Consider the following 14,217-nt stretch of genomic DNA (forward strand, 5'->3'; position numbering starts at 1 on the left):
TCGAGGACGCATCTCCTTTGCGCATGGGGGCGGGGACCTACTAGTCTTGTCTCTGTCATCCCCTACTTCAACTACGCGCGAGAAAGCTGCGCCGAGGCGTACCGTAGATTTACACGCGTTATCGCCACGCATGGATCACGACTGCCTATACTGATTCTCTCCGTCTGACTCTCGTTTTTGGGCAAACGACTATGGTGATTTTTGATCCAAAACTTGTGAATACTAAAATAGCCGAATCCAAAATAACCTGAACTTCACCTTCAATTATTTTTATTTGCTTTTGCTAAAGCATATTTCCAGAAAGAATAACGCTATTGTAAATAATATGTAATAATGCATCAAGTAATAACAAAGATAAAATGTATTTTACATTCTTTTCGGAGCATAATGAAGTCTCAGTACGACCACCGCTGGGTATATTGTTTATCACTAAGCATTGTGTAGAATATTATACAATTTGTACATAATAAATTTAATTACAATATAATTATATAGTTCGATAAAGCATTGGCAAGGTGAACCAAGAGAATTTTCGTTTATTAAACCAGCGTTGTTTCGCGGTGAAGTATATCAAAATGAGTAAAATAGTTAAAATCTTTTTCCATTTCTTTGCTTTTTTAACTTTGCATTTAGCGTTTGGTCAAACAATAAAAAATTGTAGTTTTGATGCCATAGGTTACTCGGCGTATTTTATGGAACACGAAAATAGTAAGTATAAGTTATAAAGATGTTGTATAATTATTTGGTTGCAGTCTTCGAGACATCAGAAATTAACTTAGAAAAGTGTTTTTTTTTTCTAAGAGATTTTTGATGAATTTTAAGACTGCAACAGTTAATCGATAACATATCAAAGGAGTGGTGTATTAGAGCTATCTCAGAAGCCCTAGTGTGACTTCACCCTTGCTATTTGCCCATAGAACCAAATCGGTATCAAACATGGCCGCCCACTGTAAAAGTAATCCAATAGGCACTGAAGTCACAACCGAGATAGCTCTATTAGAAATTGACCGAAAACCACGTGATATTTCAAGTAAACCAATCATACTTTTTAAAATGAAGTGCTAAACGTCAGTGGCGTTCAATGTTGCCACACAATTTTTATGGTCAATTTCATAATCCCTCCATTATTAAAAATCTACCGAAAATTATAGTTGCAAACTTCTCTTGAACAGAGATAGAAGTGTGCATCTAACATAAAATAAAATGTACTTTTTTTTCATTCAGGTTATGTTTCAACAGTCCCATGCTTTACGATTGTAGCTGAGTGCTTAAATTTTAACAACCAAGTAGGCATTTAAGTCTAAACAATTTTTTTGTCCTTAAGTGTTATTCACCCATTAATAGCTTGTGTACTAGTTATAATGGTTTTCAAATTTATAACGCAATGTCTCTTTGCCACTTTAAGAGATAAAACAGTTGTTGGAAAAGATTTTTAATCTCACTTATCTCAAATTTACATAATTATGCATTTAAAAACTTGGCCATTTGCTTTTGTTATAGAACCCAAGAAAAGTCTGCGCGAGTGAACTTAACGAACCTGATATATTAGACACTGAAAAATTGGTCAAAATATTTCAAGAAACGGACGAAGCTCATTATTTGGTAAACCAAAAGTTAATAGTCGTCTATATTATATAATAATAAGTTTCAATCTTACAGAGAACTCTTCAAATCGTATGTTGCCTCAAACAGAAAGTAGGCGATTTAAATAACGTAACCCAGGCTCAGCTTCAAGCCAAAAACGAGGTAAAGCATATCTTATAAAATTAAAAATGTCGAACCCTATAACGTTTAAAAATAATAATTTTTATCATATTCCAGGGATGTTATAATCGAAAGGAATGCAACAATTCACCATGTAAACGAGAATATTCATAAAATTATGGTTAAAATAATAAGAATTGGTAGAACATGTACAATATTTACAGATTATAATAAATATTTTGATGATACATCCCAGGAAAATGTTGTCATTAATTTATTTTATAGTTAAAGATTTGTAAAATGTTTTCTATGACAATGAAACCACATGTCTCACGCTATAAGGCAATTTTTTCATTAAACCCATTATTGGTGGGGCAGCATTTGGAGAACTTATCAGTACTACCAGAAGTAGGATAAGGGGCTAGAAGTAAAGAACTCTAGCATTGGTAGTAGATCCTGGCACTAGTGAACAAATTTGAGGATTCTATGCCGCTTCCATCGCGCCTACACTAGAGAGAAAACAATTGGTCGAGTTCCGAGAAAATTTCCTACCCCCTTCCTCTCAACCTAAAGCCGCGGAACACGGACGCGGGGGCTTGAATCTAGTTCGGCCGTCTACCGCCGCGAGCGTCTCACGTTTTGGAGGGAAAATTCAGTAACCGCTACCAGAGGGCCAGCCGTTGGTGTGTTATCAAGAATATTCACTTTCGCCAAGTGAAAAATTTGTTTACCTCGATACTAATAGTCCCTTATCTTACTTCTGGTTGTACTAAGCCTATCTTTTTCTCTAAACAGCTTTCATTGCTTTTCACCATTGATAGAATTCTTTCATTTTAAAATGGTTACATCTTTATAATGTCGTCATCTTAACGCAATTCTAGTATCCAATCAGATTCTTCTTAGCCTTGGGGCAACAGGTTTAACCATGGTTTAGCCGTTTGAAATTCTGACAGATTTATGAGGGCGTGTCCTTCCGCAGTCACTGTGGTCGGATAGCAAAAAAATATATTGCATTTTGAATTACAAAGTCCGTGGTTACTTATTCTGGAAGTTAATTTTTTTGTCTTGTTTATGAATAAATTGACAATAATAACTAAATCCATGACCTTTACAGATTAGGGAGTCAACCTTTGAAAAAAGACGACAACCGATAATAGATTGCAGCCCCGTGTTAATAACCTTGAACTGTTATCAAACAATGGTACTGAAATTCATTTGAATATCAATTATAAATAATAAATAATGCAAAACGCCTGTTTTGCTATAAAAGGGTTAATCCGTTCTAGTGATAAAACATTTCACGTCTCTAAGGTCGTTAAAGAATGAATTGTTTTCAAGCTTCAGTATTGTTGTTCTTTGGTTGCGCGTCTTTGGTTTTGGCTCAAAATGATTCGCCCATTCAAAATTGTAGCGTTGATGCTGTAGCGTACTCTGCCGAGTTTATGCAAAATGGCGCGAGTGAGTAGAATTTTTAACTAATTTTTAAATGTTTAAGCACTCATTTGAAATATCCAATTATTTCCAGAGTATCTTCGTAATCTGACATGCGTTGAAGACTTTCTATCTTGCATGCCAATAAGTTTTCAGGTAACTTTTTCAAACTTCACAGTTTCTCAAGGACGCGAAATATTATTACTAAACCCTTTATGGGAAGGGAACTGGGAACTTTGACAATGAAAAACATCGGGCACTAGCAAGGGGGAATTATGTTTTGTGGATATAGATTATTACATAAGCTGATTAAGCTTTTAAGTACCCATCAGTAACCATTTGGTGCAACTTCTATTCCCCTTTGCTTTTCCAAAATAACCTGCGACAAAAATACAAGAGAGATTTTTCATTCCTTGGTAGCTATGATAGAAGTATATATGGGGGTGGCCTGACTCTCTTGGGTGGAATTTTCAGTTCATGGTCTCTCTCTTTATCGCATGGTATTCCTTCCGCTAGCTCCAACCTGTCTTTTTGACCGGATCACGTGGTACTTTCCACTCCTTACGCTACTGTTGTTTGTTTAAAAAACATGTCACGTGTCTCACGTGTCAAGGGTCATCAAATGAGAAACGCGCTTTTATATAGACGATATTGGGGAGAAAATTACTTATTGAACCCCTCACCGGCAATCGAGGAAATGTTTTTATTTAAATCTCGTGTTTCACACTGAATTGAAGCATATCACGGCTGAAATATTTTAATATAAGGTTGAGTTTTAAAATATTTGAGAGAAGTTCATACATAGATACTTAAGTAGGATAATTTGCTTATGTAGTCTATACTTGAAACAACTGATAAATATTTTTCAGACTGCAAGGGAAATCTGCTCCAAGGAGCTTGACGAGCCGAACATAATTTATAATTGGAAAATAGTTCTAATAACGGATCCGAGTAACATAAGAACCAACTATTACGTACGATTTATTCATTTATTGTTTTTGAGCGCACATTTAAAATTTTACTATTACTTTTGATCTAATTTATGTAAGCTTAGATGATTCTTCAAGCCCTTTGTTGCGTCACGACTAAAACAGCTGAGCTTGATAACGTCACCCTGGCTCAAATTATAAGTGACCAACAGGTCAGTACTTTGCAATTTCAACATAAGCATTCTTTTAAAATATTACTAGTCGCATATTATTTTTCTAAAAACTGTTTTTGAAGCGTGCTTACAATATAATCAATTACTTTTATTTCAGGCTTGCTTTCGAAAGTCGTGCTATAGTTCAAACGAGAGTTGAAATGAAGTTTTTGCAGTAATTTTTCAATACAAAATAAATAAAGCAATTTTCTTATCAAATCAAAAATGATTTTTGTTTCTTTGATTAGTAATTTTTGTTGCCTAATTTGCCACTTAAGGTTGAATCTACGAATGGATTAAAAAACACTAATTACCCCTAAACATTAACCAAAAGCATACTTTTTATTAAATTTCAAACAAAGTGTGTGTCGAAGCCAAATTTAATAATACAAATTATAATACAATCACAAAAGTCAATCGTAACAGATACATATTTATCGGTAAAAGTCAAACTTCCGAATGACTGACTGATAATCAACTTTACCTAAAATGCTGAACTTTCGCAGGGTCGTTAATCTTGAATAGTAGGCACACAAATCCGCCGCCATCTTGAAAAATGGCGGCCAGAAATGTGAAAAAAATTTCTTTATGGAATAACGTCCGCAAGTTTCAACCGATTTCACTAATATTTAGTACACTGATGTCTTATACTTAAAATGTCCCGACGACCGGACATGCGCCTTTGCTACTAATTCGTTAAAACCAGATTTAATTTCCAACAATTTCCATACGGGTTATTTGCCCATCATTATTCGCATCCATTTGGTTAAAATGTAGCAACATTCCGGCCACATCTCTCTTACTGATACCGTGATGTTTGAAACCAAAATCCTGAAGTTCGGAGAACTCCAAAACACCATTTCCATTTTTATCGAAATTTTCGAAAATTTTCTCCACGTGTACTTCAGTGTCATTAGTTCCCATTGGAAACGATTCCGAAGCGGTGGCAATATCTTCTTGCTTTATCGAACGTGAAAATCTTCCGCAATTCGGACAACCCTTGCCAAAACGGCAACCACCCTCGCAATTGCATCCAAAGATGTTGCATTTACCATAACCGCAAAATGGAGTTCCTACAGAACAGTCTTCGCATAAGTGTCCTTTATTGAAGTAAAAACAGTTTGTGAAACAACAGGCACCAGATACCATCTCGTGTTTCAACGCAATTACAACTAATAGTTGAAGAATCACCAGAGCCGTTGTGTTCCTCATTTTTATAACAGTAATAAATTTTAAGAGTTCAAAATGTTCATAAAGATTGTTAATCTCCGTTCTTTGGTACACTGACAAAATTTTAAAAATTCAGACATTTATACCTTTTAAATTTAACCGGAATTAAGTTCCTGGGTTAACTATAAATCTGCGGAAACGGGAAGTGTTGCGATACATGTTAGGCACACCTTGGAGGAACCACCGGTCCGTATGGAGGAAGCCTGATTATCTTTATCTGGAAATTTGTTAATGTTTCTTTGCCCTCGCTAATTTGGGCTAAAAAAGGCTCAAAAACCTTACCAAAACATTTGGTTTAAATTATTAACGATTGTAAAAGTTGCCAATAATAACCCTAAAACACTAGAAATTAATTTCACCAATTTTACTGAATTTTCTTTTGCAAAATCCGACTGGCGGTCTCATTGGTTAAGGATTTAGCTAACCAAAGAAATTAACGCTTATAAGGGTGTACTTTCTTCTTTTCTCTGTTTCAACGTTTTCTCGCTTTTCGCGTTACATTCAATCATTGGCAGAAACATTGACCAATGAGACCACTCGTAGTATTTTGTTGGGAAAATCGAAAAATGGTCCAATTCTTTTCAGATCTTTTATGTATGTAGCCCCGTGTTAATAACCTTGAACTGCTATCAAACAATGGTATTGAAATTAATTTGAATATCAATTATAAATAATAAATAATGCAAAACGTCTGTTTTGCTATAAAAGGGTTAATCCTTTCTAGTGATAAAACATTTCAAGTCTCTTAAGTCGTTAAAGAATGAATTGTTTTCAAGCTTCGGTATTGTTGTTCTTTGGTTGCGCGTCTTTGGTTTTGGCTCAAAATGATTCGCCGATTCAAAATTATTCGCTGATTCAAAATTGTAGCGTTGATGCTGTAGCGTACACGGCGGAGTTTTTGCAAAATGGCGCGAGTGAGTAGAATTTCAAATTTATTTTTAAATAATTGTGCAGATGAAACTAACTTATTTCAAATATCCAATTATTTGCAGAATATCTTCGTAATCTGACATGCGCTTATGACTTTCTTATCTGCATGCCAATAAGTTTTCAGGTAATTTTTGTAACCTTCACAGTTTCTGAAGGACGCGAAATATTATTACTGAAGCCATTTCTGAAGCATGTGTCTTATAAACCTTTACGGGACAAGAAAACTGGTCAGTTTGACAATAAAACACCACACTAGCAAGGGGAAATTATGTTTTGCGGATATACATTATAACATAAGCGGATTAAGCTTTAAGTACCCATCAGTAACCATTTGGTGCATTCAGAAGTAGTATAAGAAACCTCCCTACGGGAGGGAAGTATACAAGGCGCCATAGGCATAACGTTAAAACACGCGAGACATCCTCGAACCGCCAAATACCATATTCAGACACTATTGCTCACGGACAAGGTACGGCAGATCTTAGTACTTTGATATGGTCGTTGGAATTGGGAAAGAGGAAAAAACTCTTCAAACTAGTGTAGTCTGCTTAGCCGTCTGTCGTAAAGAAATAGAAGATTCCTGATTTTGCTAATAAATATTCACATACGGTTATTTCGAAACGAAAATCTAGTTTGTTGTGAAGCCAAGAAGAAGATGAAAATTATGAATACAAGAACAAAATTTCGAGATAGATAATAACACCATTTTAAAATCAATCTATGTATAGTGTTAGTCATATACCTTGGCAAGGTAAGGGTTTAATTCAAATTTTATGCAAAGATTTATGAAAATCCTATAATCGAGTCGCTGCCTGTTTAGGAATGATTGATTATCATCAAAATCTAAACATGCTGCATGAATTATTTCATTGGAAAAGTTTAAAATTACAATGAGTCTGTGAAATTGACTTAACTTAAGCAGCCGACGCAATCGCGAGATCAGAGAATGTATTCCTACGCTCTACGCGGCGCGGCCCTATTTTTTAAACTTTGTTTACGGCCGTATAAGTGCGCGGGGACATTCGCGGTACGAGGATGTATCGGGAAAAATTCGCCTTTGTATACTTTCCTCCCGAAGGGAGGTTTCTTATATTACTTTTGGTGCATTGTATATGCAAGTCTTCTTATCCAAAATTTCAGGCGTCAAAAATCCATGAGATATTTTTCATTCCGAAGTAGCGCTTTACTCCCGCTAGCTCCAACCTGTGTTTTTGACCCGGATCACATGGTAATTTTCACTCCTTACGATACTGTTGTTCTTAAGTTTCGAAAGGTTTTTAAGCGACCATGCAGTGACTAAAAAAAAAACGTCACATGTTAAGGGTCATCAAATGAGAAACGAACTTTTGTATAGGCGATATTGGGGAGGCAATTACTAATTGAGCCCGTCGCCGGCAATCGAGGAAATTTTTTTTAAATCTCGTGTTTCACACTGAAGGGAAGCATATAACGGCTCAAATATTTTAATATCAGTTAAAGTTTAAAAATATTTGAGAAGTATAGATCCCATTCATACATAGACACTTAACTAGGATAATTAGCTTATACCAGGAGTTCATAATAACCCCCCATTCCGAAGGAGGGTTATTATGAACTCCTGCTTATACTATACTTGAAACAACTGATAAATGTTTTCAGACTGCTTGGGAAATCTGTTCCAGGGAGCTAGACGAGCCGAACATAATTTATAATTGGGAAATAGTTCTAATAACGGATCCGAGTAAGATCAGAACAAATTATTACGTACGATTTATTCATTAATTGCTTTTGAGCGAACATTTCAAATTTTTTTAATACTTTTGATCTAATTTTCGTAAGCTTAGAGGATTCTTCAAGCCCTTTGTTGCGTCATGACTAAAACAGCTGAGAGTAATGACGTCACCCTGGCTCAAATTATAAGTGACAAACAGGTCAGTACTTTGCGATTTCAAAATTAGTATTCTTTTAAAATTTTATTAGTTGCATATTAATTTTTTAAAAACAGTTTTTGAACCGTACTTACAATATAATGAATATCTTTCATTTCAGGCTTGCTTTCAAAAATCGTGCTATAGTTCAAACGAGTGTTGAAATGAAGTTTTTGCATGAATTTTTCAAATTTAAATAAAGCAATTTTCTTATCAAATCAAAAAGGACTTTTGTTTCTTTAATTTGATTTTTTTTTATATGTATATAATTGGTCACTTCAGGTTGAAATCATTCGATTCCAAAAGAATATAGTAACTTTATACCCGTAACATTAACCACAAAAATAATCACTCTAAACGGTGAAAACAAACTGGTTCTTAGTACTACCTAGACAATTTCAATTTCACAAAAGTTGTGTCGAAGCAATATTTAATAATATAAATTTGAAAGAAACATCTGTATTTGTATCCGACTTACTGACTGATAATCAACGCCCAGCCTAAACTAATTTACCTGAAATTTCGCAGAGACGTTACCTTTAAGAAAGATTTCTCTAATCCACCGCCATCTTTAAAAATGGCAGACAGAAATGTAACAAGATCTTCATTATGGAATAACGTCTGAAATTTTATACCAGTTTCCCTAAAATTTAGTATACTGGTGTCTTATATCTTATAGACGGGTTTTATGGCTTTTGGCGTTCGATTTGCCGCCATCTTTAAAAATGGTGGCCCTAAAACTATTAAAATGTCGCGACGGGCTGAAGGACACCGCCGGATGCCTTTGCTATCCTGATTTAATTCCCAACAATTTCCATACGGGTTATCTGTCCATCATTATTTGCATCCATTTGGTTAAAATGTAGCAACATTCCGGCCACATCTCTCTTGTTGACACCATGATGTTTGAAACCAAAATCCTGAAGTTCGGAGAACTCCAAAACACCATTACCATTTTTATCGAAATTTTCGAAAATTTTATCCACGTGTACTTCAGTGTCATTGGTTCCCATTGGAAACGATTCCGAAGCGGCGGCAATATCTTCTTGCTTTACCGAACGTGAAAATCTTCCGCAATTCGGACAACCCTTGCCAAAACGGCAACCACCCTCGCAATTGCATCCAAAGATGTTGCATTTACCATAACCGCAAAATGGAGTTCCTACAGAACAGTCTTCGCATAAGTGCCCTTTATTGAAGTAAAAACAGTTTGTGAAGCAACAGGCACCAGATACCACCTCGTGTTTCAACGCAATTACAACTAATAGTTGAAGAATCACCAGAGCCGTCGTGTTCTTCATTTTTATAACTCGAAAAAGTATTAAATTTTGAGAGTTCAAAATGTTCATAAAGATTGTGAATCTCCGTTTTATGGTACATTGACAAAATTTAAAAAATTCAGTCATTTATACCTTTTAAATTTAACTGGAATTAAGTTCCTGGTTTAACGAGAATGGGCGGAAACGGGAAGTGCTGTGTCAAATGTTAGGCGCACCTTGGAGGAACCACCACCGTATGGAAGAAGCCTGATTATATTTATGTTGAAATTTGTTAATGGTTGTTCGCCCTCGCCAATTTGGGAGGAGCTTAATTAAGTGTTCAAATAAATTGTTTTCTTCGATTTGAAATGATAATGTAGACTCTAAAACCTTAACCAAACATTTGGTTTAAATGATTAACGATTTAAATACCCGAAAATAATTTCACCAATTTTTCTGAATTTTTTTTGCAAAATCCGACTGGCGGTCTCATTGGTTAAGGATTTAGCCAACCAAAGAAATTGACGCGAAAAGCGACATTAAGGGTATACTTCCTCTCGTCTCTCTTTCAACGTTTACTCGCTTTTCACGTTACCTTCTATCATTGGCAGAAACATTGACCAATGAGACCACTCGTAGTATTTTGTTGGGCAAATCGAAAAATGGTCCTATCACTTTAGATCTTTTCTAAAATTTCATGGATTATTGTGCACAATATTCGATGAAGACTACATTTTTATCAACTGCACCTGGACACAAGAGGAGTTTTATAACTAATTATTAATGCATTTAATACGACAGACTGGGTTTATTAATTATTATATCGTAACATTTGTCTATTCAGTATTAATAACAATAAAAATACAGTACAATTAATGACTCAGACCCTTAACCAATTGTACCCCATTGAGCGTTAGTAAAATAAATTACAGTTTTCTTGTTCTTTGAATTAGTACATCGAAGCGTTATTAAATGACTGTTACTTTCAAAACGATGATGAACATGTACGTAATAGGGTTAATACTAGCATTTACTTGCTCGGCTACGATATTGGCTCTTACAAGTGTGCGAATAAAAAACTGTAGTGAGGAGACCGTAGCCTATTCCGCAAATTTTATAAAAAATCAAGCTCGTGAGTAGCCCACAAAATAATTTTTTTTAAATTACAATTAAATAAATTTAAGGACTTTGCGAAGTCCTTCAAATTTTCTACAAATCGCATGAAAGACAAAACTTTTTAAAAGCTTTCGATCGACTTAAATCATAAATGTCACTTCCCAAATTTCACATAATTTTAATATATGGTTAATTTAAACTATTTTCATTAGGGTATATCAGCAACCTTCCATGTTATACAAAATACCAAGAATGTCTACCATTTAAATTCGTAGTACGAAATATTTTCAAATATAATTTTTTTTTTAATTTTCTAAAACATTCCTTAAATTTTCCAAGGTCCCAAAACAAATATGCGCCAGTGAATTAAATAAACCTTCGATTCTTAACCCGGAGCAAATGATTCAGATTTTCAACAGAATCAACAGGAATCAATATTTCGTATGTTATCCTGAATAATCGAAGTTAATGAATTTTATACTTAGAAGTACAAGACTTGGTTGGCTCGAGAGCCTTCGGCATTTTTGAATTTTCTTCTTAAAGCAAAGGCGACTTTCTTTAAGAACTCTAATTTTAGCTTGGCGAAGGCAGGAGGAATTTTTGGGCAGGATTTATAAAGGCACTTATAAATCCCGGCTACTAGCCTTCGCTAAGCTAAACCCAGAGTTCAGGAGGAAAGTCACCTTCCACGTGATCTACTGGACCCGTGATTTGCTTTAACGGATCACGTGACGTCTGGCTTCTCGGCTGTGCGCCGGGTTTGAAAGGTACAATGACAGTGACAGAGAATTTGAAAAAAGCCAAACAGTCTTATACTTCCCCGAAAAGAATTTATTAACTTCTGCAAATTAACAAAGATAATCCAAAAAGATCATTTTCTCACAATATCTTTATACAGGACACAATTCAGACAATATGCTGTGTTAAAACTAAAATTGCGGAGTATAATAACCTAAAGCAAGCTCAAATTTTCCATGCAACGGAAGTGAGTAGTACCCAAGTAAAACATAGAAAAAAATACTAGGTCATGTTTTAAGGAATTTGCGCATGCGGACACGCGTCTAAGTAAAGAGAAAATGAACTAAGAGGTATCCTCCTTGGCGCCAAGAAGCTACACCAGACGGAGCCCTAGTTCAATTTACGTTGAAGGCTAACCTACTCGCACTGGCTTTGGTGGAGCTTCTTGGTGAAAGGGAGGATACCCCAATGGTGACATCGCCCCTGTGTGTTGGTTTCTCTGTTTGCAATAAATGAATTTGTCCGTACTAATAAAACATAGAAGAAATGTAATCCTTGTTCATTTACTCTTTACGTGAATGCATTTATATTATAAATATTTTTTTAATTTTTGCAGGCTTGTTTGAACAGAAAAGAATGTAACAGATCATCATGTAACAAATAAAATTTGGAATTATTCTAAAATTATGAATTCTTGTAATGTGCGGGTAGTTATTTTTGGATATCGAATCGGGTTCGGGACACCGAGTCATTATGGTTAGCCGAAAAAATGGTTGGCATGGTAACAGTCGGGTATTAAAAATTACAACGAACACTTAACGGACATAAACGAACGGTTAAACAATGACTGATTAAAGCAACTTATCATACAGTCTTTGAAATAAACGTGACACACAATGACGCGTATAATTAATAATAATTAATTATATATTATATCTAAACCTTTGTTGAGTCAGAATTAATTATATTAACAATAAAAAGTCTTGTTTCAAGGCAATCGAATTAATGACTGATACCGTTAACAAAGGGTACCCCATTGCGCGTTTATAAAATAAATGACTGTTTTCTTGTTCTTTCAATTATTATACTGAAGCGTTGTTAAATGATTGTTACTTTCAAAACGATGATGAACATGTTCATTTTGCCGTTATTACTAGCATTTACTTGCTCGTCAACGGTATTATCTCTTAGAAGTGTGCCAGTAAAAAACTGTAGTGAGGAAACTGTAGCCTATGCAGCAAATTTTATAAAAAATCAAGCTCGTAAGTAGCTAATTGAATTATTTTTTTAATTGCAATTACGTAGCGACTTAGTAAAGGCCTTCAAATTGCATTAATTATATGGAATTATTGAACCAAAACTTTTCAAAAGTTAACGGTCCACTATTCATCAAAAATATAAATATATGGATTAATTTATTTTCATTAGCATATATCAGCAACCTTCAATGTTATACAAAATACCAAGAGTGTCTACCATATAATTTCGTGGTGGGTAGGGTGTTTCTGATAAGTCTGCCATAAATTAATGTGGATGTTCTTGGGTCGATTTTGATTTAGTCCAAAATTTTCTATGACATTTTGACGTCCGGGTCATTGTTTTCAAGCTATGATTCGAGTGATTTAAGGATTATCCCTTACTTAATTTCGAAAACATTGTCTATTAGTTTATTAGTTAAAACAGGGATAGATTTAATTTTAGAAGTAGGGATGGAGAACAGATTAATCTGGGCGCGCGTCAAAGTCCCGGACCCCCTCCAACGGGACGGAGGGGTATGAATGAAGAGGCGGGTCATAGCGACAGAGGTAAAAAGAAATTACGTATTTTTCACCGTCCCCGTCATCAACGCCATCAAAACGTAGTTTAAGTGAGCAGCCAATAAGATAATTTATACTTTTCGTTACGTGTTAAAGGGAGGTATTCTATACTAGGCTATGAGTCGGACTGAAGTAAATACTAACCGTTCTCCATTCCTACTTCCAAAATTAAATCTATCTCTGGTTTAAATAAGAGGTCATCCAATCTTAACTTGAAAACAAAGGCCCGGACGGAGAAATGTCACAGAACATTTTTTACTCAAAATCGATTTCCCAAAGAACATGCCCCTTAATTTACGGTAGACTTATCAGAAACATTCTGTACATGTTTTGTTTTAATTACTAAATCATATTCTTTAAATTTTCCAAGATACCAAAACAAATATGTGCCCGTGAATTAAATACACCCTCGATTGTTGATCCGGCGCAACTAGTTCAGATTTTTCCGAAAACCAACAGGCAACAATATTTCGTAAGTTATTTACCAAATAACCGAAGTTAATGACTTTATACTTGGAAGTGCAAGACCGGTTTTAAAAAGGGGGCTGGTCTCTTCGTGCCCCCTTGAAAAAAAAACCTAATAGTCTTATACTTCACTGGAAAGAATTTATTAACTTCTGCAAATTCGCAAAGACAATTGAGAAAGTTGAAATTCTTACAATATCTTACTACAGGACACTATTCAGTCAATTTGTTGTATTAAAACCAAAACTGCGGAGTATAATAACTTAACGCAACTTCAACTTTACCAGGGAACAGAAGTAAGTAGTATAGATGAAATGCACTGAAGAAAAACTAGTTCGTTTATTGGAATTTGCGCATGCGGACTCGCGTCTTACTTTTAAAGCATCATCAACGTAACGCCGTAATATTTTAGAAGATGTTTAACAGATCAAATAATTAATGATCATCAATTTGAACTGATCAGAATTAGTAAAAATAAT

At 34.9% G+C, this 14,217-nt stretch overlaps 3 protein-coding genes across 3 annotated transcripts; 2 read left to right on the forward strand and 1 right to left on the reverse strand.

Annotated features, from left to right (window-relative positions):
- The first annotated feature begins 585 nt into the window (after positions 1–585).
- Positions 586–2,121, forward strand: LOC149678331 (uncharacterized). The gene is made up of 5 exons (XM_089837042.1): positions 586–708; positions 1,225–1,286; positions 1,501–1,602; positions 1,660–1,746; positions 2,083–2,121. The coding sequence occupies exons 1-5, from the start codon at positions 693–695 to the stop codon at positions 2,119–2,121; spliced, it is 306 nt and encodes a 101-aa protein (XP_089693168.1). The 5' UTR covers positions 586–692.
- A 2,863-nt stretch (positions 2,122–4,984) lies between these two features.
- On the reverse strand, positions 4,985–5,488 carry LOC149678332 (uncharacterized). The gene has a single exon (XM_089837043.1). It carries the CDS (start codon positions 5,486–5,488, stop codon positions 4,985–4,987), a length of 504 nt encoding a protein of 167 aa, XP_089693169.1.
- Positions 5,489–7,322: 1,834 nt separating this feature from the next.
- On the forward strand, positions 7,323–8,568 carry LOC149678333 (uncharacterized). The gene is made up of 4 exons (XM_089837124.1): positions 7,323–7,664; positions 8,075–8,179; positions 8,260–8,346; positions 8,465–8,568. The coding sequence occupies exons 1-4, from the start codon at positions 7,383–7,385 to the stop codon at positions 8,504–8,506; spliced, it is 516 nt and encodes a 171-aa protein (XP_089693250.1). The 5' UTR covers positions 7,323–7,382; the 3' UTR covers positions 8,507–8,568.
- Positions 8,569–14,217: the final 5,649 nt, after the last annotated feature.

This window comes from Phalangium opilio, unplaced genomic scaffold (genome assembly GCF_054372755.1).
Source record: "Phalangium opilio isolate 3A_F unplaced genomic scaffold, DU_Popi_V2 ptg000042l_1, whole genome shotgun sequence".
Classification (NCBI taxonomy): domain Eukaryota; kingdom Metazoa; phylum Arthropoda; class Arachnida; order Opiliones; family Phalangiidae; genus Phalangium; species Phalangium opilio.